The following is a 23,434-nucleotide window of genomic DNA, read 5'->3' on the forward strand; positions in this document are numbered from 1 at the left end:
ATGCAGGATAATCTTCCTATCTCAAGATCCGTAATTTATCACACCTGCAAAGTCTTTATCGTATAAGACAACATTCACAGGTCCTGGGGATCAGGACATGGCTGTGTCTTCAGGGGCCGTGATTCAGTCCACCACACATATCAGATGAAGATGACTTGGGAAAACATACATTAAGACTGAGTGACCAGATGCTCTGTTTTCATTTACTTTCTGTTGCTTAAACTTGCTTTTTTTACTTCATCTTTTTGGGAAAGCCTATCTCTAAAAAATGCAAATAATAATATAAAATTCATTCAAAATCACATAGTCTATTGGGAAAAGAAATAAACAAAGAATTGGGGTTTTGCTTCTCACTGTATTCATTGCTAATTTGTGACTTTGGGATGAAAAAAATTATTTTCTGTGTCCCAGCTTCCCCTTCAACCATTAGAGGTCATATTTGTCTCTTATCATTGACTTAATGACTAGAATCAAAAGTGCTGGGTAAATTTAAGTTATTATTAGCATAAACGACTATGTTTCAATGTGATAAATATTATGCTTCAGTGTCTTGCTAACTAATTTTTCAAGGTGTATTTTGGGAGAAGATGAACAAGATCCGGATGGCATGGGTTAGGGTTAATGAGAAGACTCTCTGCCATCTTGGAGCAAATGCTATCCCTCAGTTGATGGGTAAGGGGGAGGATTAAGTGTTCCTTTCTCCTTCCCACCACAGGCCCTCTTGTTAACAGTCTGGATGGCAAGAGGAAGGATTAAAACAAGTCATCCCAATGGTTCCTTGTTGTTACTCAGGCTGTTCTCTCTCTTCCAGGCAGGAACATTCCCGATGATGGTTCAGCAGGAAAGAATCTGCCTGTAATGCAGGAGACACAAGAGACTAGGGCTCGTTCCCTGAGTCAGGAAGATCCCCTGGAGGAGGAAATGACAAACCACTCCAATATTCTCACCTGGGAAATCCCCAGGACAGAGGAGCCTGGTGGACTACAGTCTGTGGGGTCACAAAGAGTCAGACCTGACTGGCATGACTGAGTGACTAAGCATCTAGACAGGAGCAGGAAGGAAGGTTTTCATGACAGTGGGGCAGCAAGCCTCGTGGCCAGCAGAAAAGCCACATGGCTCTGACTTCTGAGTGCAGGACTCCCCAGAGCTGAAATCGACCACACCAACCTTTAAACCTTACTATTTGCTGTCTGCCTTTGAGTGAATTAAAACAGGAGGTCTTTTGCTTGGACCCAAACTACCCACTAGCCACACAAAGACAGAAATAAATGCATGTCATCACTCCTGTTCTCTCCCTGCCTCTCTCCGTCAACCTCAGATGCCTTTGGGGAGACTTAGAGATGGAGCTGAGACTTCCCTGTCCCCCCAGAGGACCAAAGACCATACACCCTTGTGTGAATGTACTGGGAATTTCAGGGAGGGGAGGAGTTAAATTTCCAGCTGTGTTGAATCCAGGCACCCCAGTCCCTTTCTTGCCCTGAGAGGGGAAAAGATTCTGGCCCAGGTGCAGGCAGTCAAAGGCACCGAGGACTGAGGGATGGCATGAAGGCATGTGCATGGAGTCAGAAAGAAGTCCCTGAACTTGGTTTTCACCAGACGCTGAGAGGGACATGAGAGAGGAATTAACAGTGGCACTTGGGCAATAATCCTGCAGAAAGGGGCTAACGGAGGAAGAGAGACCAACAGTTCGCTTCTCTCTCTCCTATGTCCACTGTCCTCTCTTTCCCACCTGAGCTAGACTTTCCCATCAGCTCATGGCAAACAGAAGGGGAAAAAGTGGAAGTAGTGGCAGCTTTTATTTTCTTGGGCTCCAAAATCACTGCAGACAGTGACTGCAGCCATGACATTAAAAGACGCTTGTTCCTTGAATTGAAAGCTATGACCAACCTAGACAGTGTATTAAAAAGCAGAGCTATCACTTTGCTGACAAAGGTCCGCATAGTCAAAGCTATGGTTTTTCCAGTAGTCATGTGTGGATGTGAGAGTTGGACCGTAAAGAAGGCTGAGTGCCGAAGAATTGATGTTTCTGAACCGTGGTGTTGGAGAAGATTCTTGAGAGTGCCTTGGTCTGCAAGGAGATCAATCACTCATTCCAAAAGGAAATCAACCCTGAATGTTCATTGGAGGGACTGACGCTGAAGCTCCAGTGCTTTGGCCCCCACCAGCTTTCCCCCACCACTCTGAACTTCCCTGGGCAGCTTTAATTGTGCCCCCCGATTTGCACTGTGATTCTGTAGGAGGAAAGACACCTGATTCACTCAGTGGGGTTCAGGTAAGATGTGAGGTGAGGAAGGAAATGTGAGCTCCTGGAGGAGGCGCTTTGGATGGACTCAGTATACTTCTGTCTGTTGTGTCTGTGGGTGTGTGCGTTCAGTCGTGTCCGACTCTTTGCGACCCCATGGACTGCAGCCCTCCAGGCTCTCTGTCCATGGGATTCTCCAGGTAAGGATACTGGAGTGGGCTGCCGTTTCCTCCTCTGGGATCTTCCCGACCCAGGGATTGAACCTGCATCTCTTGCCTCTCTTGCGTTGGCAGGCGGATTCTTTACCGCTAGTGCCGCCTGTGAAGTGTTGTGGGAATGGATGCCTTGCACCCCTGCACTCCCATCTCATAAACACCAGACAGATTTCTCAGGAACTACTTCACATGAGACATGTAGACTGGCTCCAAACCATTTCCCTGTCCTGTCTGGATATTCCAGCAAAAATTAATCCAGAATCCCAAAAGAACGGGAGTTCCCAGAATAGCTTAAAAACATTGGAAGCTGGCCTGCACGCGCACGGTTTCCCGGTACCACATCGCCACCTGCTGGACGGAGCCGCAAAACGCACACCTTCCAAACAGAGGCCGCGGTCCTCTTGCAGCCAGAAGACGTTGAAACTTACCAGGGGAATTTCCACCTGCTGGCTCCTTTGCGGAGCTGTCCAACTCTGAATCATGGACTATCAACGGAAGGATCCAAAGTCACTCGCAGTCAAATGCAAATGGTGTGTTCAGGAGCTCCGTCAGCCCCCAGCACAGGCATCACTTTGGATTTAACGTGAAAAAATGGCAGTTGCCTTTCTGGGAGAAAACTTCTCCCCCACTTCATTCCCCATCAGGATTTTTTTTTTTTTTTTTTTTTGCCCTCCAGAGAAAGGTCACTCTGTCTTCTGATTGCTTGAAATCAGATCGTCTTCATCTTGTCAGAGATGAAACTGACTTGAAATGGAGTTACAAAATGTTAAGGTTTTGTCTGCCTCTGGTCCACTCCACTCGAGTTTAACCTACCGGGCGTCCAGCCGAGAGCCTGGGATGTTTATTAATGTCCTTCCCATGTCAAATTCTGAGCCCCAGTGTTTATCTCATCAGCACCATAAGTCTTTGCGGAGACTTTTCACTGACTTACCTACCCCCACTGGAGTGGGAGGGGGGCCTGGAAATTAGTGCAAGCTTCTTTAAGGACCTGAAGAGCACAGAAAGAGTGGCCTCTGTCACATAGGCCTTTGACTTGTCAGTCTGTCCCCTGCAGAAACCTAGCAAGTCCTGAAGAATGAGAGTCTCTTTCCTCCAAGTCAGCCAAATGGCAGGTCCAGGTGTAGCTTCTATTCCAGATGCAGTATCTTTGCAAAAGCAAATGAACACTGTCTTGGGTATATGGTTGTGGTCACTGATTGGATGAGTGTGGGTTTTTTTTTTTTTTTCCTTTCACTATTAGAGGGGATCAGAAACATTTGAACTCACACAAAGAGACAACAGTATATATTATTTAGTTTTGCCCCAAGAAACTGTATTAACACACTTTCCTTTTGTTAGAGAGTGTGGATGATGTGTAATTCCCACTGCTGCTGCTGCTAAGTCACTTCAGTTGTGTCCGACTCTGTGACCCCATAGACGGCAGCCACCAGGCTCCCCCGTCCCTGGGATTCTCCAGGCAAGAACACTGGAGTGGGTTGCCATTTCCTTCTCCAATGCATGAAAGTGAAAAGTGAAAGTGAAGTCGCTCAGTCGTGTCGGACTCTTAGTGACCCCATGGACTGCAGCCCACCAGGCTCCTCCATCCATGGGATTTTCCAGGCAAGGTACTGGAGTGGGATGCCATTCAGACCATCATATTTGTCAGCTCTATCAGTGATAATTAGAAAAGACTCTGATGCTGGGAAAGATTGAAGGCAGGAGGAGAAGGGGACGACAGAGGATGAGATGGTTGGATGGCATCACCAACTCAATGGACATGAGTTTGAGTAAACTCTGGGAGTTGGTGATGGACAGGGAGGCCTGGTGTGCTGCAGTCCATGGGGTCCCAAAGAGTCGGACACCATTGAGCGACTAAACTGAACTGAACTGATAAATGGTATCATGCTAATCAAGCCAGATGAGCTGAAGTAGTCACCACTTCAGAGGCCCTGGCTCACATGCATTTCAGACATTGGGAGGTAATTCTATGAAGAACCTACTAAATCAGGGGCATGCCAGGATGTCTCCTCTTTAAAAAATGGTATACCCCACTATACAGGAGGAGGTCATAATGCCTCTGGTTCCTGAGGGTAGCATATTTCACAGCTGGGTATACTGCTTCTGCCCATTTATAGGGTGACAAAATAGGCTGCCATCTTTGAATGGGACTTAGATTAGGAAAGGGTTTTGCAGAAGATGCAGTCTGTGGTGAAAACAGTGCTGCTACTTGGATGATCCAGCCGAGCTGACCTGTGCTGTTAGAAGTATCAGACGTGGAAGAAGATTCCGCGTGGAGTTTACAGCACGTGTGGGAGAGTCACAATGCAGACCCCTGTGGCTCTGCAGCAAGGCCGCGCCATTTTCAGTGGAGGGTGTGTTTCCAGAGTAACAACCTCTGGTGTTCTAGTGGACCCTGGCTAAAACGGAGCACCTGCGCGTGAAATGACTTGTGACGATTCGTCCGGAACAGCCCGTTGTGTGGTGAGTTCTTTCAGGTTTGCCAAGTCATAATTCAGGTGTGGCCAAAAACTCCCTCTTGTAATTTGGAAGTGGTGTACCCAGAGCTAAGCGTGAATGAGAGAAAAAATCACAAGTGAGTTGCATGGGCAACGTGGGGAGCATTCCTGCAAAGACATCTGTGGCCTCACTCCTGGAACCTGTGAAAAAGCAGAGATGTTACTTGGCCAACAAAGGTCCCTCCAATCAAAGCTTTGGTTTTTCCAGTAGTCGTGTAAGGAGGTGACAGTCAGACCATAAAGAAGGCTGAGCACCGAAGAATTGAAGCTTTTAAACTGTGGCATTGGAGAAGACTCTTGAGAGTCCTTTGGACTACAAGGAGATCCAATCAGTCCATCCTAAAGGAGATCAGTCCTGGGTGTTCATTGGAAGGACTGATGTTGAAGATGAAATTCCACTACTTTGGCCACCTGATGCAAAGAGATGACTCATTGGAAAAGACCCTGATGCTGGGCAAGATTGAGGGCAGGAGGAGAAGGGGATGACAGAGGATGAGACAGTTGGATGGCATCATCAACTCAATAGACATGAGTTTGAGTAAACTCTGGGAGTTGGTGATGGACAGGGAGGCCTGGCATGCTGCCATCCATGGGGTCGCAAGCTGAACTGATGAATATGTTATTTGGTAAATGGTAAATGTGAGGCATCTCTGATTGACCATTTTTAGCTTCTAAACTTCCTGTTGGGCAAGACTGTTATAATGTATAAGTTCAAAAGTCTCCAAAGACCACCTTTCAGTTCAATAATTTGCTAAAAGATTAGTAGAGCTCAAAAAACCATTATGCTCATGCCATGGTTTAGTACAGTGAAAGAATACAGATAAAAATCAGCAAATGAATATGATTTAGTCTAGGCATGCAAGGCTGGTTCAACATCCAAAGCCTTATTCACATGATTCATCCCATGAACTGACTAAAGAAGTAAAGCCATATGATCATAACAGTAGAGGCAGTAAAATCATTTGACAAAATCCAACACCCATTTGTAAAAACTATCAGCCAACTAGAAATAGAGGGCAATTTTCTCAAGTTGATAAAGAACATCTACAAAAATCCTATAACCAATATCATACTTCATGGTGAGAAACCAGATGCTTTCCTGCCAAAATCAGAAACCAGGCAAGAATGTTTGCTTTCCCCACATCTGTCCAACACCACAAACCTTTTATCTCAGTCTGTGGCTTGTCTACTCATTCTCTCTCTCTCTCTCTCTCTTTCTTTCTTTAACCTCTAACATATTAATAGCTACAGTAAATGTAAATGGTTTAAGTATATCAGTTAAAGGGCAGAGATTGCCAGAGTAGATTAAAACATAGCCTAGTTATAAACTGTCTTTAAAAACTCAGTTCAAATATACCTTTAGAGGCAGATTGAAGTGAAAGAATGGGGAAAAAATATGCATAATGAAGACACTGATAAAAGGAAAACATAAGTGCCTATCTTAATACTAGATAAAGTTGACTTCAGATCAAAGAAAATTACTGCTAACAGGGCTACTGTATAATGATAAAAAGGTCAATCCATCAAAAAATAAAGTAATCCCAAATATGCAAGCATAAGCAACTAAGTGGCAAAGTGTGTGATGTAAAACCTGATAGAACTAAAAGGAAAAATAGACAAATTCACAATTCTAGTTAGAGACTCCGGTTCACCTCTTTCAAAAATTTATAGAACAACTATACAGACAATCAGCCTCAGAAAAGAAGAACTAAATAAAGTCATCAACCAATAGCATTTAATGAAAATTTGTAGAACATTCCACTCAACAACAGAATACAGGTTCCATTTAAGCACCCACAGAACTCACCCCTTTTATCAGGTTTTGGCTTTTTCTACCTGGGAATTTCTCATTTAGTTGGTCAGGTGCTGTTTTTTTACTCTGATACTTCCAACTCCCCTTAAATTGTTACTGATATTTTCTAGTTAATTTTTGGATCTTTGCCTACCCAGACCATAGGAAAGTTCCCAGGGTCTTCATACTCTTGGTCCCATGACTGAAAGTAAAAATGGCTCGATACAAGTTTATATGCATTTTTCTTCAGTTCTACTTTGTCCTTCCAGAACATTCTATCCTCTTTGTCTCCCTTCCTTTCTTTCGCACTGAGGCAGTTTCACATTGCTATATGTCTTGCCTTTTATCACACCATCTCCTCATCATATAATGTGTCACAAAACAATATGGGGTTTTATTTTGTCTTGGCTTTTTTTTTTTTTGGTCTTGGTTTGTTTTGTCCACTGAATTTTTGAATCTCAGTTTCCCCTCTGTTAAACATGTAACTGGGGCAAACTGCTCAAATTCCCAAAACTGTGTCATTTATAAAATGGGAATAATGGTGACTCTTGGTGGGATTGTGGTATCCTTAACTCCTTTCCTTTTGTCCTTCAAACTCTAAAGCTCTTTGTTTTAATGAATGACGTTGATTGAGTTGGATTGGGAGACTGGTCCTGGGGAAGAGGTTTACTGGAGACTCTGGAGGTGACCTTGGGGAGATTTCTGGGCAAGGGGACCAGCAGGAACAAAACTCAGAAGCAGCCTCAAGTCTGGTGCTTTCAAAAGCCCGAAGAAGAGCATGTTTGGTATTTTCTTGTTGACTTCGTACTTAGGACTCAGTGAAGAGGGAGGTGAGGGTAGAGGGATGAAGAGATTTGGAAAGTACTAGTGAAGGAAGAAAGGGCAGATATGATTCAAGGGAGAGCAAGGAACAGATGGAACACAGATCTTCCAAAACAAAAGAGATCATATGATGTTTTGGCAGAAAACGATTATTTCAGAAAGTTTCTTAATCCCCACTCTTAATACAGAAACTACTTTTATTTCTCCAGATCCTATCCTGGATCTTGATCATATAAATGCACTGTTTTATGTGGTTGCAGCTTTAGCAAAACAAGTTTTGTGCTTTCTGGAAGGATTAATATGTAATCCTGATGTCAAGCTAATCTTTTAGTCAGAACATATCCATTTTAGACTATTTTCCACGTTGACTGTTGATGACCAAACAACCAAGTCTAACTTTTATCTGTCCTGAGAAGGGTCCCATTCTCTGCAACCCCATGGACTGAAGCCCGCCAGCCTCCTCTATCCATGGAATTCTCCAGGCAAGAAGACTAGAGTGAGTTGCCATTCCCTCCTCCAGTAGATTTTCCCCACCCAGGGACTGAACCCAGTAGTCTGCTTTGCAGGCAGATTCTTTACCATCTGAGCCACCAGGGAAGACCTGCTGCTGCTGCTGCTGCTGCTAAGTCGCTTCAGTCGTGTCCGACTCTGTGCGACCCCATAGATGGCAGCCCACCAGGCTCCCCCGTCCCTGGGATTCTCCAGGCAAGAACACTGGAGTGGGTTGCCATTTCCTTCTCCAATGCATGAAAGTGAAAAGTGAAAGTGAAGTCGCTCAGTCCTGTCTGACTCTTAGTGACCCCATGGACTGCAGCCCACCAGGCTCCCCCGTCCCTGGGATTTTCCAGGCGAGAGTACTGCAGTGGGTTGCCATTGCCTACCTAGTGTCTCATTATTTGCGTCACAGAAATTCTGCAAAATAAATCCATTTAACACATGCCTTCTTTATTTCAGTAAGGTAGTCTAAAGTGAAAGTGAAAGTCGCTCAGTCGTGTCTTACTCTGTGCGACCCCATGGACTATACAGTCTATGGACTTCTCCAGGCCAGAAAACTGGAGTGGGTAGCCTTTCCCTCTACCAGGGGATCTTTCCAACCCAGGGATTGAACCCAGGGCTCCCACACTGCAGGTGGATTTTTTACCATCTGAGCCACCAGGGAAGCCCAAGGTAGTCTAAGCAGGCCAGAAAACCCACATTTGCCCTCTACACCGACAGTGTTAATCCATCATCTCTCCAATTTCTGCACGCCTTTGCAGGGGGTCTCAGCAGCGAGGCTGGTACGTGCTGAGTCGCTCAGTCGTATCCGACTGTGTGGACTGTAGGCCGCAGGCTCGTCTGTCCCCGGGGTCCTCCAGGCAGGAACACCGGGACGGGCGGCCGGGCGGGCAGGAGCGCGCTCGGCCGGCAGGGGGCGGGGGGCTCCGGGCCGCGGCCGGGCCCGGGGGCGTGGCCCCGCGTCCTTGACGGACAGCGCAGGATGCTGGCGAAGATGCGGGAATACGGCCCCCGCGGCGAGAGCGTGCAGACCGTGAGTGTGCCAGGCGCTGCGGGTCCCGGAGCTCGCGGTGCGGACAGCGATCACACTGCACTTAAAAAAAAAAAAAGAAAGAAAGAAAGAAAAAAATTCCCTTTTGGGGAGAGAGCCTGCCAAGTTGAGGATGCTGACAGCGGCGGTCCCGGGCCGTGTCCTGGTCGGGGGTGGGGGTGTCGCTCCTTCGCGTCTCGGGACCGTGGAGCCCCTCGCAGGCGCGGGTTTGCCCGGGCGCGGGGTTCGGGAGGGGCGGCTCCTTCCCGAGGCGGCGGCGCGAAGCCGCAGGGAGGGGGAGCTCTCGGCCCGCGCGGCGGGCGGGCCGGGGGGGCGGCGGGGGCCGCGGGGCGGGGAGGAGGGCCCGGCCAGCCGCCCCGAGCGCCGCCGCCCGCCCGATCCCGCCGGCGCCCGGTGCAAGGGCTGGAGCCCCGGCCGCGCGCCCGTGTGCATGAGGCCCCGCGACCCCGTGGGGCGCGCGATCCGAGCCCGGCGGCTGGGCTCTCGGGGCCCCAGCGGACGCGCGGCGGCGGCGCGGCCCGCGGCCGGGGGCTGAGGCGGCCGGGGGCGCCGGGTGCGGGGCCGGGGCCCGCGGGCGGTCGGGCGCGCCATGCTCCTGGCCTCGGCCGTGGTGGTCTGGGAATGGCTGAACGAGCACGGGCGCTGGCGGCCCTACAGCCCCGCCGTGAGCCACCACATCGAGGCGGCGGTGCGCGCCGGCCCGCGCGCCGGCGGCAGCGTGGTGCTGGGCCAGGTGGACCGCCGGCTCGCGCCCTACATCATCGACCTGCACTCCATGAACCAGTTTCGCCAGGACACGGGTGAGCCGGCCGTCCCCGCCCCGCGCGCACCCTCCTCCGCCGGGGGCCCCTCCGGACCTCTGGGTCCCCCATAAGCTGCCGAGGAGGGGGCACAGTGCGCCCCCGCCCTGCGAGCGTCTTATGATACCTGCTGCAATAAACGTCCGTGCAGGTCTGGTTAGGCCGGCCGACTTTTACCCTCGCCCCTAAGAAAGCCCTTCAACGGTCTTCCCCCCCTTTAAACGCTCGGTACCCCAAGTCCACTCTAGTAGGAACAGAGGGGCCGCGGCAGCATATCGGCCGGTGGGCAAGTCTACCTGCCCGCCTTCGCCAGCATCACGTGGGCTGAGCCTTCGTCGGTCGGGCACCCTGGGGCCTGCCACCCGCACCCCCGGCTGCCCACGTCGCTGCCTTTGCCCTTCCCGGGGGCATGCCTTCCCCCCGGCCCCGTCCTGGGGGTGGGCACCGGGCGCGGGGGAGGGTGGAGATTCCTGGGAGGCCGGCGCTGTAGTCGAGCCTGCGAAGGCCTCCCCGGAGAGACCGATGGACTTGGGGGGCTGTCAGCGCCGGGCACGCCCTGGCGGCCGCGGGGCGGTGAGCGCCTCTGATCGGGCGCTCCGAGGGTGGAAGCAACAGGCCCGCGCAGATGGACAGAGGACAGGGAGGGCCGCCGCTACGGAATGCCGGCGGGGAAGCCGAGCGTGTTTATCCCTGGGGGCGGAGGCGGCCGGGGCTGCGCATTCCTGCAAGGAAACTGTCCCCAGCTTCCTCCCACAAAGGTCCCCGATGGGGGACACACTGAACTCCCATCTACTGGTGAGAAGTAAGTCGCGGCTGTGGCCACTACCAACCCGGCTTCCCAGCCCGAGTGAGGATGGCGATCAGGGTGCCCGGTCCTTGGCGTGAGGGCGGGGAAGCTGGGGAGACCTGCCTCTTTGCGAGGCCCCCGGGCCGAGCTCAGCTGGTCTAGTACGCATCTATCCCTGAACAGCCTCTTCAGGGAGGTGGTGTTTCTGGGGGGTGTTTCTGGAATTCTGGCTGGGCTTTCCCCACGAGTGTGACTGCTTAGTTCAGTTCAGCCGCTCAGTCGTGTCCCACTCTTTGCCACCCCATGGACTGCAGCCCCCCAGGCCTCCCTGACTGAGGAGCCCCCGGAAAGGCAGGTGTGGGGGAGGAGGGGCTGGAGAGGGGACTGGAGAGTCCCAGAGGGCCGGACAACAGCTGCCCGAGCAGGGCATGTCCGCCAGTCTTGGAAAGCCCCCACGTCCTGAGCGCTAATTAGGATGGTCATGGGAAAGGGGTGTCTTTCCACCCCCTGTCTTCATCTGTAGCCATGACTCCCAACAAGCTCGCTGCCAAGGACTTTGCAGACACTCGCCTATTGAGGGAAGCCTTCTGGGGAAAGGATTCCAGAAGTGTTAGCATCTGGGGGGCTTCAGCCTTGGTGAGAGAGGGGGAAAGGTGGATCTGAGAGAGACTGGGGGAGGAGGGGCTAAAGAGGGAAGTGGGGAGACTGGGGCAGAGGACAGTGGGGAGACTGGGGCAGAGGGAAGTGGGGAGACTGGGGCAGAGGACAGTGGGGAGGCTGGGACAGAGGAGAGTGTGGAGACTGGGACAGAGGGGAGAAGGGAGACTGGGACAGAGGATTGTGTGGCCTGGGGGGATAGGGAGAAGTTAACTGTGGATTTGGGGTAGCGGTTGGAAAGGTCTATCCCTTTTGGTGGGTCCAGAGGGAGGATGACGGTCAAGACACCTCCCGACAGGGAACTCCAGTCCTGCTCAGAATTCACGGACAGGTGTTAGCTGTTCAGTCATCATTGTTGAGCCGCTAAGTCGTGTCTGACTCTTTTGCAACCCACGGACTGTAGTCCACCAGGCTCCTCTGTCCGTGGGATTTTCCAGGCAAGAATACTGGAGTGGGTTGCCCTGCCCTCCTCCAGGGGATCTTCCTGACCCAGGGATCAAACTTGTGTCTCCTGGATGGGCCAGCTGGTTCCTTACCGCTGAGCCACCAGGGAGGCCTATGAGCTGTCCCATTTCAGATTAAATCTCAGCTGCAGGTGGAGGGACACCTTAGCAACATAAAGGTCCCAGGCCTGGTCCCACATTTGGAAAGGAGGAAAGCTTACTCAGTGTTCAGGGATGTCTGCAGTGGGCCTGGTACGGATCCTTTGTTTAGAAGTGAAGTCTGGAGGAGACCCAGTGGAAGGACAGACCCTCCTCCCCAGGTCTGACCACTCTTTGCTGAGAACCAGCTGACCACTGCCTGGGGGTGCACAGGGACCCTGGAGGCTGGGGCGCCCCACAGGTTAGACCTGAGCTGGCCCTGGAGCCTTTTTCTAACTGCCTTGGGGTACTTGTTCCACTGTTCTCTTCCTTTTAGAGACTGTTGGTTTCACCCACTCATGCTAAGGGTCAGTTGGCCAACCCATCCTCCGTGCCAGACCCGGTGCAGAAGGCCCTGGGCTGGATTCCTGGGAGTCCTGGGTCTGTCGGGGAGCTTGCCAAAGCAGAATAGCATCTTGGGGTGTCTGCAACCCCCCTCTTCTGTCTTCTCCGCCAACAGACACACAATTCCTCTCCATATAGCTCATGGATGAAGCTGTGACAGGGTAGGGACTGGAACCCACTGGCTCCCCGGCAACCTTGGCCAAGCCCTAGCGATGACTAATTAAAGCACCCACCATCTCCAAGCCACAGTTTGAAGCTGGGAACCAGAAACATCTCCATAAACAAAGGGGAGCTGGAAGCCCCTTGCCCAGAGGCGATTCCTCTCTTTCTTTTTTCATTTTTTTTTTGTTGTTGCCTCTACTCTGTGGGGACGTTTCCTGACATGGGAGCTTTGTTTTTTTCAGAAGCTGCCTGCCTTGCTGCCAAGTAAGTCCTCGTCTCCAGTCCCCCAGCTCCAGCCTCATCCAGTCTGTCTCCAGGGAGATGGCTGGGGGGTCGCAGACACCTCGCCCGCCTCTGTTTGCCCTGGGCCCCTCTCCTCCCAGACTCTGAGCTTATTTGCATTCAGTGTCACTTTTCCTTGAGGCGAAGGGAGAAGGAGGAAAGAGACAGGGAGGTGGAGGTGAAGGAGTCTTGCCTGCTTCCCAAAGCCTTGGCTGGGTCCTCTCTGCCCCTGACCGTTCGCCTTGACTGGGCTGACCTGTTGTAGGGCAGCGGCTGGAACTTCATCCCCTGTATCTTCCAGCACTGTCCCCTGCATGTTTCAGCGGACCCGATCATTACCACTGAGTCCCTTGACTGCTTAAGCGTCATTCTCATCCATAGAATGAAGGGCAGCCTTAAGGTTCCTTCTGGCTCCCTGCCTCCCATCATGCAGGTCAGCAGGTGGTTGAGTCTGGAGCCAGCACCACTGAAGATGCTGATGAGAAGTAACAGGGTGTGACGGAGGGTTCCTTCCAGCTCAGTTTTCCAGGCAACGTCGGTCTCTTTTATGTCTTTAACACAGTGAGAAAGGTCAGATGGAGCATGAATCAAGGGTTTGGTAGGAGCTGATTTTTAGGCCCGCTCCCCCGCGATATTCCCCACCGTGTGTGAGCACAGGAGTGCTGGGGGCAAGCGTCATGACCACAGGGTACTGCGGCGTGGGGCAGGCAGCAGGCACCCCGCATGTAGTACCTGGTTCCATTCTCCATGGTCCTCTTATGAAGAACCTGCTGTTCTGGTTTCATAGTAAAGGAAACAAGTTGGAAAAGATGAAGTTGCCCAAAGTTTTACAGCAAGTGCACGACAAAGCTGAGGTTCCCGATCAAGTGCGCGTGCCCTGCCTCATCTGGGGAACACTTGCAGACCACCTACTTCACGCGGGCCCCGTCCCAGGCCCGGGGGATGTTGCAACAGCAAACCATCCAAGTCTCCACCCTCATGGAATGTTCGAGTGCGGATGAGGGCCACTGGTCAGAGAAGCCTGGGACGTCCTGAGCACAGGGCCGCAGAGACGTGGATGAAATGCCCTGGGAGATGTTGTCTCTCATTTCCCAGGAGCCAACAACTTGGGTGGTGCTTTGGGGTCTCGGTGTGTGAGTTGCCAGGGAAACCTTTTATTTCTCTCTTTCTCTTTTTTCCTGCTTAGTCTGTGTAATCCTTTATCCCTGTCCTTCAGTCACTGTACCTTGGGACCCAGTGAATTTCCTCCGATTATCTAGTTCAGGGTCTATAGACAGATCCAGGACTACAGACAGGTCCAGGACCTGCCCATTCCTGATGGAGCAGTCTCTGAAAATCTTCAGAGAATGCAACCCCACCATCCCTCTTGTCCCCCAGCTTTGGTGCCGAGGTCCACCCTCGCCCTCCAGGGCTGAACTGAACGCAGCATCTTTCCCTCCAAAAGCCAGCTCTCCTTGTGACAGCTCTCTGCTTGGTGAATGGCATCACCATCTTACGGCTTGCCCGTGATCGAAGCCTCAGGAGTCTTTGACGCGTTTCAGCTTTGTGTTTGCACGTCTCATCTATATGGACATGTGGGACTTGAAAGCTGAGCAGTCACGATGAACACGGCAGGGGCTCACGTGCAGGTTTCTGGGCCCGGCCCCCGGCCAGGCCGACCCTCGGTGACTCGTCTGTTCCCCAGGAGACTCAGAAGCCGGTGGCCCTGGATCACTTAGAAAGCATTCAGCTACTCAGGCTCACGCCCTGCCCAGCGCCCATCTGTGGGGTCTGTGATCTGTCACCTGCTTTTCATTTCTGCTCCCAGCACCCTCTCCCACCTCCATCCCCTCACCGCCCCACCCCCACACAGTACTCAATAAACAGAGCAGCTCTGGTGTCACTGTGCTTCCCCAGGGGCTCAGCGGTAAAGAACCCCCCTGCCCATGCAGGAGACACAGGAGACACAGATTCAGTCCCTGGGTCTGGAAGATCCCCTGGAGGAGGGCATGGCAACCCACTCCAATATTCTTGCCTGGAGAACCTCACACGGTCCGCAGGGTGGCAAAGAGTCAGACTCCACTGAATCGAGTTGGCACAGACGCACTTGTGCCGTCACTTCTCTGTGTCACAAACCTCAGTGGTTCCTCGAGACCTGTAAATACAAGCCCTCACAGCCCAGCGTTTCCAACCACCTGTACCCTGGCTCTCACACGCCTTTCCAGGTTTATCCTGTTCTCTGCCCATATTTTCCTCTATGCCTGCCGACAAGCAAGCCTTTTATTCAGGCGTCCCCTGGGACCCCCCTCCACCTACAGCAGCCTGCTTCTCCTGAGCTGCCCTCCTTCAGCCTTGTCACCTCCTGAGATTCCCCCTCTCCCCCGGGCCCTAGGCTCTTTGTCATGCTCTCCGCTTCTTGAAATGTTCTCCAAGTGGTTACTACCTCATGTGTTCCATGGATAGGTACTGAGCTCCTAGAACATGCCAGGCATGGGGGCCACAGCCGTGAGCAAGCTCCTGGATGCCCACCCTGTGAGACCGGGAGTCCCATGGGTTAGAGTGACGTTCATCAAATGAGTCACACAAAGAAATGTGTGACTGCACCTCCAGATCGTGTGTAAAAAATAATAATAATAGGGGCAGGAATTTGAGCCAGTTGGACGGCCCAGAGAGGCTTCCTTGAGAAAATGAACTGAGATCTGAAGGATGGGCACCTAAGAGGGTGCCGGAGGCCGGAGGCGGAAGTGCGGGCAGAGAATATCAGGGTGTGCGGAGGCCACGGAGGGGCGGCTCTAGGTCTAGACCTCGAGGAAGTCGTGCCCGGGACCGGAGCTCCCAGGGCGTGTGGTTTACTGTTAACACAGCCCTGCTGGCAGCCTTCTCGGGCAGCCTCTGTCTCGTAACTTCCTTGCCTGGTTTTAGACTCCAGGCGCTCAAGGAGAGCCTGAATCGGCCTTCCTCACGGCCGCTGATACACACTCAGCAACACGGGATCCGGAATCAGATGCCAGCGTCCCCAGAGGTGCGTCTTCTGCGCACCGCGGCGAGTCTGTAGGGCCCGCGTTACCGCCCGCGCTGCATTAGGTGCTGGAGGGCAAGGTGCTCTGCTGTGAAAAAGGCCGGGATGCTGGTACCCAGCAGATCGAAGGCGCCGTCTCCCCAGGCTCCTTGAGGGTGGCGCCCGGACCAGGAAGGCACGTCCAGAAACGAGTGACAAATGGCACAGGAACGATAAGGAACATTTCGGCAGATGAAAACAGCAAAGGAGGGCGTCCCCAGAGGCCTGCCCTGGTGACTAGGAGGCGTGGGGGAGTCAGGGAGCACTGGCGAGGGAGCAAACAGGTGGGGGAACGAGGCTGGACCAAGCGGCTGATGCGCCCGGAAGCTCCGCCGTTGGATCCGAAGGCCGCGACTTTGTCCCCCAGCGAGCTGGCTCCTTAGGGGGAAACCGGGGGGCTAACGGGGGCCTCCTGGGTGCCCCTTCTCCCTCCTCTCCCGCGCCCTCGACGTCCCCCAGCAGAGCTCCCGGGCCTGAATAAGGGGCTTGTTCTGTCTCTCCCTCCAGCCTCTGCATATTGATGTTCTGGGTCATTAAGGGGCTTGGAGACAGGGCGGGAGGGCGGGTGACGACCTGGCAAAGGCCTCAATAGTCATTGTTCCTTTTCTTCCCCCTTTGAATGGGATTCTGTCCCCGGTCTTGGTATCTCCTTCTGGCTTGGAGGAGGGGATGGGTCAGGGGCCAGCGGAGGGGAGCCTTTTCCCACCGCTCTGATGGAGCCTAAGCTGACAGATGCAGAGATTCCAGCATCCTAGGAGCTCTCCCAGTCTCCCCCTCCTGCCCCGAGCCAGGCGTCCTCAGCCTTGAGCTTAATACCCATGAAATGAGCCTGGGGTGGACCTGGGTCTGCATTCAGGGTTCCGGGAGGTGGAGGAGAAAGAGGCAACAGTTACAGGCTTAGTTTTCCCCACCAGTCCTGAAGGTTCATCTCTGCTCTAACTGTTCCCCTGCAATAACCCAGATCTCTTCCCTGCCCTTGCCACCCTACCCACCCACCCTGAGATGATCCAGATTGAGACTGTCCTATCTTTGTTTTATAATTACAGGAACTCTTTTTTATTATTATTCAGGAAGCAGGCAGAGTTATCTAAGGTTGAACAACATGATCTTTACTCACACATCTGGATTCAAATTCTTGACCTGTACTTCACTTTGTCTCATTGGGCAGTTTAAATGAGACTACCCTGGTGGCTCAGATGGTAAAAATCCTCCTGCAATGCAGGAACCTGGGTTCAATTCCGGGGGTGGGGAGATCCCCTGGAGAAGCCAACGGCAACCCACTCCAGTATTCTTGCCAGGAGAATTCCATGGACAGAGGAGCCTAGTGGGCTACAAAGAGTCAGACAGGGCTGAGCAAGTAGCACCTTCACTTTCACCCTGCCTTTGGCTTTCCTGGGGGGTCAGCAGGTAAAGAATCCGCCTGCCAATGCAGGAGATGTAAGAGACTCAGTTTCAGTCCTTGGCTTGGGAAGATCTCCTGGAGAAGGAAATGGCAACCCATTCCAGTATTCTTGCCTGGAAAATCCCATGGACAAAGGAGCCTGGTGGGCTATAGTCCATGAGGTTGCAAAGAGTCAGACACAACTTTTGACTAAACGGCAACTAAACAGCCACAACCCTATCTTTAGGAAGGTTGAGCCTCTTGAATAAAAGATGTTAGATAAATAGAAAGTTATTCTTAGGATCGCTATTACTGTTGTTGATATAAGATTTAATGCTGGGAAATATGAGAGAGTTCTTCCACCCTGATCTTTTATTTTTTTACCACACCCATAAAAGTCCAGACAGCCAGCTCCATCACCACCTGGGCGGGCATCCTGGGTGGGGACAGAGTCTTCCTACGTTCTCTAGGGTTCCCTGACCTGTGTTCTTTTCCTCTTAGCCCTCGGGGGCTTAGGCCTTCAGAGAGTCACGGAAGAAGAGAGATTATTTAAGAGCACCTACTATGTGTCAAAGGTGATATGCCTTAGTGCAAAGGACAGGGCGCTTGAGAAATCCCAGACTTGGCACAAATACATACATGTTGAGTGAGAGAGCAACATTTAATTATGGCAAAAACTTTGCAAAGGAGCTATTATCTTATTCCTCCTGGGGGAGAAAAGGAGGTTGTGGGCTGTTATATTAAGCAAACAAATGTGGCTGCAAACTAAAGTAGAGTCTCCGAACTCCAAACCAGGCAGTGCTCTTTGGGGTACCCTGCAGCGTCACCCGCATCCTTCCCTTGCAGCTCATCAGCTTCCCACCCTGCCTTCCACCCCAGCCTGCACCCCTGAACCCTCCCCGTTCACGGCAGACCTTAAAACGGCAGGAAGGAGCCTCCTTCAAAGCCAAGGCAGCCAAGGGCCGGCCACGTAGACTCGCTTACCGCGAGCCTCTTAAGGTAGCACCCGTGGGTTCCAGCCCTGGGTGCCGCTGACCGCCTCCTCCGTCCCTCTCCGGCAGGGACCCTCCGGCCCGTCCGGCGCAACTACTACGACCCCGCCTCGGCGCCCGGAAAGGGCGTGGTGTGGGAGTGGGAGAACGACCACGGCTCCTGGACGCCCTACGACATGGACGTGGGCATCACCATCCAACACGCCTTCGAGAAGCAGAGGCCCTGGATCGACCTGAGCCCCATCGGCTTCGGCTACGTCATTGACTTCGGCACCATGGGCCAGATCAACCGGCAGACGCAGCGCCAGCGCCGCGTGCGCCGCCGCCTGGACCTGGTCTACCCGCTGGTCACGGGCGCCGCGGGCCGCGCCGCGTCCTGGCCGGCCGCCCCCGGGGCCGCCGCCGCCGCGGGGCCGCGCGCGCCGCCCTGCTCCTGCCCGCAGTGCGTCCTGGTGAGGAGCGTCAAGGCCGCGGCGCCGCCGGCCCCCGCCGCCCGCAGGAGCGCCGCCCCGCCCGCGGCCCTCAAGGGGCCGCCCCCGGGCCCCGGGGCCACGCCGCCGGACAGCGCGGGCGCAGGCCGGGGCCCCGGGAAGCCGGCCCCGTCGTCGCAGGCGATCCGGAGACAAGCCTCCAGCGCGGCGGCAGGGGCAGCCCCCGCGGCCTGTCCCGCCAGCCCGCCGGGGGCCAACGGCAAGGCCGGCCGGGTGGCCCTGGCGACCTTGAATCGGACCAGCCTGCAGCGACTGGCCCTCGCCCAGTCCCGGGTGCTGATCGCCTCTGGGTAAGTGCTTCTGCGGTGACACCCCTGAGCGCGTCCGGAGCCCCGGGCCTCAGACCTGAGGATCGCCTGAGTCAGAGAGGACCCAGGGGCTGCTCTGGCTTAAGCTCCTCCATGGCTTCTCCAGACCCCCTGGCTGCAGGGGAAAGGCCCGCAGTGGTGTGGTGCGGAGGGGAGCCTTTTGGTCTTTGGGGTCCCGGCAGGTCTGAATTCTGAAGGAGACGTTGCCTCTTACCAAGAGCAGGAAACGGCAACCCAGTCGTGTTCTTGCCTAGAGGATCCCGTGGACGGAGGAGCCTGCTGGGCTGCTGTCTATGGGGTCGCACAGAGTCGGATACGATGGAAGCGACTTAGCATGCGTGCGTGCTTTGGAGAAGGAAACGGCAACCCACTCCAGCACTCTTGCCTGGAGAATCCCAGGGACAGGGGAGCTGGGTGGGCTGCCGTCTATGGGGTCGCACAGAGTCGGACACAACTGAAGCGACTTAGCAGCAGCAGCAACAGCAGCCCTGTGATAGAAGCCGGTTCCCTAATATCGTAGAATCCTGACTTGCTCATCTGTAAATCCCAGCCATGGTGTTAGGGTTGCGGTGAGGACTATGCCTGCCAAGGAAGAGCAGACATCATTCGTGGGCTCCCCCTACTTCTAGTTTGCAGGCCTTATCGCTTTACTTAATCCTTGCAAGTCTACAAAGCACGGTTTTTGGTCCCATTTTACCTTGGAAGACCCGAAAGGCTCACTCGCTCCAGGGTACATATCTGGTTATCAGCAGAGACGGGGACTCAAACTTTAGGGAGTTCTTCCAACTCTGCCACGCTGCTTCCCTGGCAATCGCACACCGCATGCACAGGTGTCCCGTGTGAGTTACTCCGCCTCCAGGGACTCCAGACTGGAATAACAGCCCCTGTTTAGTAAATGCTTACCATGGGGTTTCCCTGGTTGCTCAGATGGTGAAGAATCCGCCTGCCATGCTGGAGCCTCAGGTTTGATCCCTGAGTTGGGAAGATCCCCTGGAGGAGGGCATGGCAACCCACTCCAGTATTCTTACCTGGAGAATTCCACGGACAGAGGAGCCTGCTGGGCTACAGTCCATGGGGTCGTGAGCAGTCGGACTCGACTGAGCAACTTCACTTTCACACACTTCCACTTATATGTGCCAGACATTTTCCGTGCCCGAGGTCAGTCATTCCTTGTGACAACTTGGGGGAGTTGTCCCTTCTGTTATTCCCGTGTTCTATCAAGCTTCTTAGTCTTCCTGGTCATAAAATCAGAGAGACCCAGGTCCACATGGTACCCACCGCCTTTGGCTGCTGGCCATGGATTTCATGTGAATTGGGCCTCTTGTACCTGCCAGCCTTCCCTTCTCTGGAGGAGCCTGACTTGGCGGACACCCCTAGCCACAGATATTCAGGAAGCCTTAGAGTTAGGGTGGACACCAGCTTGCGAAGATCGAGCTGCCAGGAAGAGTGTGTCTGCACCGGGGGGCTCGGCCCTGGGCGGAGAGAAGATGAGAGGATGCTGAGGACTGGGAGGTGGCCCAGCTTACCCCTGCCTCTGCCGCTGGGGGAGCCCTAGACTGTCTGCACATCCACGTTCCCGCCTGTGTGGACTGGGGGTAGCAGGCTTGCCCTGCCCCCCACCCCGAGTCAGCATGTAACCCTCAACGAGGAGAGGGCGCTCCTTAACATCTGCCCAGATGCACTTGCCAGCAAGGACCCATTCCAAGCGTCAGACGCAGGGAGAGCTGCACACTCCACGTGTTACAGAGTCGGGGCTGGGGCCCAGGTCTTCGTCTCCGCATCCGATCGGTGCTCTCTTGGCTAAAGCCCAGCTCCTCATTGTATTTAAAGGCAAGTTATAAATGGTCAGATGCCGGTCAGGTGCGGGGGCTTTTCCTATGACTTCCTCTGGGCCTGCAGGAAAGTCTGGCAGAGGGACGGGTCCCGGCGCAATGCCGCTGGTCCTGTCTCCACGCTGGCGAAAGGCAGCCTCCTGGGGCCTCTCGCAGGAGTTCCTGGTGCCTGCCACCGTGGGAGAGGGACGCTCATGTGGAGGTAAGAGCTCACCCTCTAGAAGCTTCACCACCTGCGCTGGGACCCAGGTTTCTGGCTGAGTAACTCGGAGCAAGCTGTGCACCATCCGTCTTCAGTTTATTCATCTGCAAAATGGGGTAGGAACGGTTCCTTGCTTATAGGATTTGCCATGGGGATTATAGGAGGTTTTCAGTGGGATTTACCATAATGCTGGGCACGTGATGAGAATTTGGTCAGAGGCTGCTATTATTATTACTATGAACTATCTGAGCTAGGCCCTCTGTGGTTGCTGAAGTCAGATCTAATCTGACTCCACCACTTCATTTCTGGTGCCCTAGGCAAAAGCCAGGCAATGGCACCCCACTCCAGTACTCTTGCCGGGAAAATCCCATGGACGGAGGAGCCTGATAGGCTGCAGTCCATGGGGTTGCTAAGAGTCTGACACGACTGAGTGACTTCACTTTCACTTTTCACTTTCATGCATTGGAGAAGGAAATGGCAACCCACTCCAGTGTTCTTGCCTGGAGAATCCCAGGGACGGGGAGCCTGGTGGGCTGCCGTCTCTGGGGTCGAACAGAGTCAGACACGACTGAAGCGACTTAGCAGCAGTAGCAGCAGGCAAAAGCCAAGTGACCTCCTTGCCATAACTGAGGGTAAGGAAGCCCAGATCGCTGTAAATCTCAGCTTTTATCTCTCTGCTGTAGTGTCAGCAGGGCAGATGGAATCTGAGGGACCCAGGAGGGCGGAGTTCTGGGCAGTTCAGTTTGAAAAGGGCTATAGAAAGGAGCTGGTTTTCCTGTGCTGTCTCCCCGACAGGGGAGGCCCCCTCCACAGAGCTCTCCGTCTCCCAGCTCTCTCCTCTCAGCCTCTCCCCACCTCCCTCACCCCCACGGCCGCTTAATGAGCCCGTTGATTCCCTTTGTCTGCCTCTGCCATCGCCCTGCTGTCATCCAGCGGCCGGCCCCTCCCCTCTCTGCCCATGACCTCTCCCAGCAACTTCCCCCGGAAAAGAGGAAGACCCGGCAGGGTGGGAGAGGTGCCCTGGAGAGAAGGGTCTGGGGGGAACAAAAGACCCTGTGAATTATTCAGAGACACAAGCGGGGCGGTTTCTAAAGAAGGGGGGAGCTGTGCCCCCGAGGGCGGGAGTCGCCCCTCTTTTCTGGACGCAGGCGGCTCCATCTCCAGCGAGACCTCGGTGGCTGGAGAGACAAGAACACGGTTCTGCTGACCACCCCTGGGCTGGCTCAGAACCCCCTGAACAAACACTGCCTCTCCCGTGGCGTCTGCAGAGGGGCTCTCCCCTCACCAACGCCACCTTCCCCGCCACCCTGCCACTCCTCTCTCCGTTTTGTATTCTCTGAGACTGAAATTAAAATGCACACCCAGAGCAAGCAGGCCGGAGGGTCTGCCCACTGGCTGACGGGGTCGGGTCCCGCAGCCTTGGCTGAGCCGGCTCCTGGAGGAGGTGGATGAATGCTCACCACCCTTTGTCTGGCCTGCTGATTTCCAGACAGAGGGCTCAGGCGCCTGTAACCCAGGGGCCCCAGCGGGGTGTGACTGGTGTGGACCCTGAAGGCCACTCTCCCGGGTTTTCACCTCCACCAGGAACACCGCTGGAGGGCGATCGGGTGTTTGCAGCTCCACAGTCTGCCCAGCACTCAGCCTGATGCTTCCCTTGACCCCCTCAAGAATCTGAGAAAACTGGGACATTAGGCAAGCAGGGGAAAAGGGCTTCCCTGGTGGCTCTGCTGGTAAAGAGTCTGCCTGCCCTGCAAGTGACCTGGGTTCGAGCCCTGGGTCGGGAAGATCCTCTGAAGGAGGAAATGGCAACCTACTCCAGAATTCTTGCCTGGAGAATGCGGGGCCTGGCGGGCTGCAGCCCCTGGGGTCACAGAGTCCAACCGACTGAGTGACTAAACCACCACCAAGCAGGAAAAGGCTTTCTCTGGAGCCCGCTTCCTCTTACCCTTGGGAAACAAGAATGTAAACGATCACCCAGATTCGCACAGGGCTGGGCTGTTTACAGAAGATGCGACCCAGATCCGCATTCCTCCCAGGGACTGAGATTTGGGGCGCCCTGTGTACTGCCGCGGTAACACAGACGTGGCCAAGGATGGCAGAGAGACTGCGCGGTTCTCAGAAAGGCCCCGCGGGGTCAGCCTAGACGCCAGGCCTCCCGACCCCCTGGCGGGCCCTTCCCCTGGGCCCTTCTGCATTTCATAAGCACGTCCCCCTCCCCAGCCCTGCTGCAGGCGTCCAGGGCTGCCGACAAGCCCTTCCACCTCTCCTGCCATCAGGCAGTGGTGGGGACGCCCACCCATCTGCCAGCATTCTCTGCCAGCAGTGGGGGGCACACCCTCCCTGTCTCTCCAGACCCTCCTCCCAGCCCCCAGTTCTCAGGCCACCCTGGGCGAGCCCTCTGGGGA

The 23,434-nt window shown here is 54.2% G+C and overlaps 1 protein-coding gene and 1 long non-coding RNA gene across 4 annotated transcripts in view; one reads left to right on the top strand and one right to left on the bottom strand.

Annotated features, from left to right (window-relative positions):
* Positions 1-8,490: 8,490 nt before the first annotated feature.
* LOC147358851 (uncharacterized) lies at positions 8,491-10,345 on the bottom strand. Its single transcript, XR_015141718.1, has 2 exons — positions 10,209-10,345; positions 8,491-9,154 (listed from the first exon to the last, which is right to left on the bottom strand). It is a non-coding gene; the product is annotated as an uncharacterized LOC147358851 (long non-coding RNA).
* The window catches only part of DTX4 (deltex E3 ubiquitin ligase 4), a 43,342-nt gene continuing 29,417 nt past the window's right edge, over positions 9,510-23,434 (top strand). Inside the window, exons 1-2 of one of the 3 annotated variants that reach the window (XM_086338801.1) lie at positions 9,510-9,912; positions 18,266-18,977. In XM_086338801.1, the coding sequence (XP_086194927.1) occupies positions 9,702-9,912; positions 18,266-18,977 (923 nt within the window). In that variant the 5' untranslated portion in view covers positions 9,510-9,701. Of the gene's footprint in view, positions 9,913-10,434; positions 10,715-16,414; positions 17,780-18,265; positions 18,978-23,434 lie in introns of those variants that run through there. The other 2 variants (XM_086338800.1, XM_086338802.1) reach the window with 2 other exon arrangements.

This window comes from Bos grunniens, chromosome 15 (genome assembly GCF_055505025.1).
Source record: "Bos grunniens cultivar Pamir isolate PY7600 chromosome 15, Bosgru_T2T1.0, whole genome shotgun sequence".
Classification (NCBI taxonomy): Eukaryota; Metazoa; Chordata; class Mammalia; order Artiodactyla; family Bovidae; genus Bos; species Bos grunniens.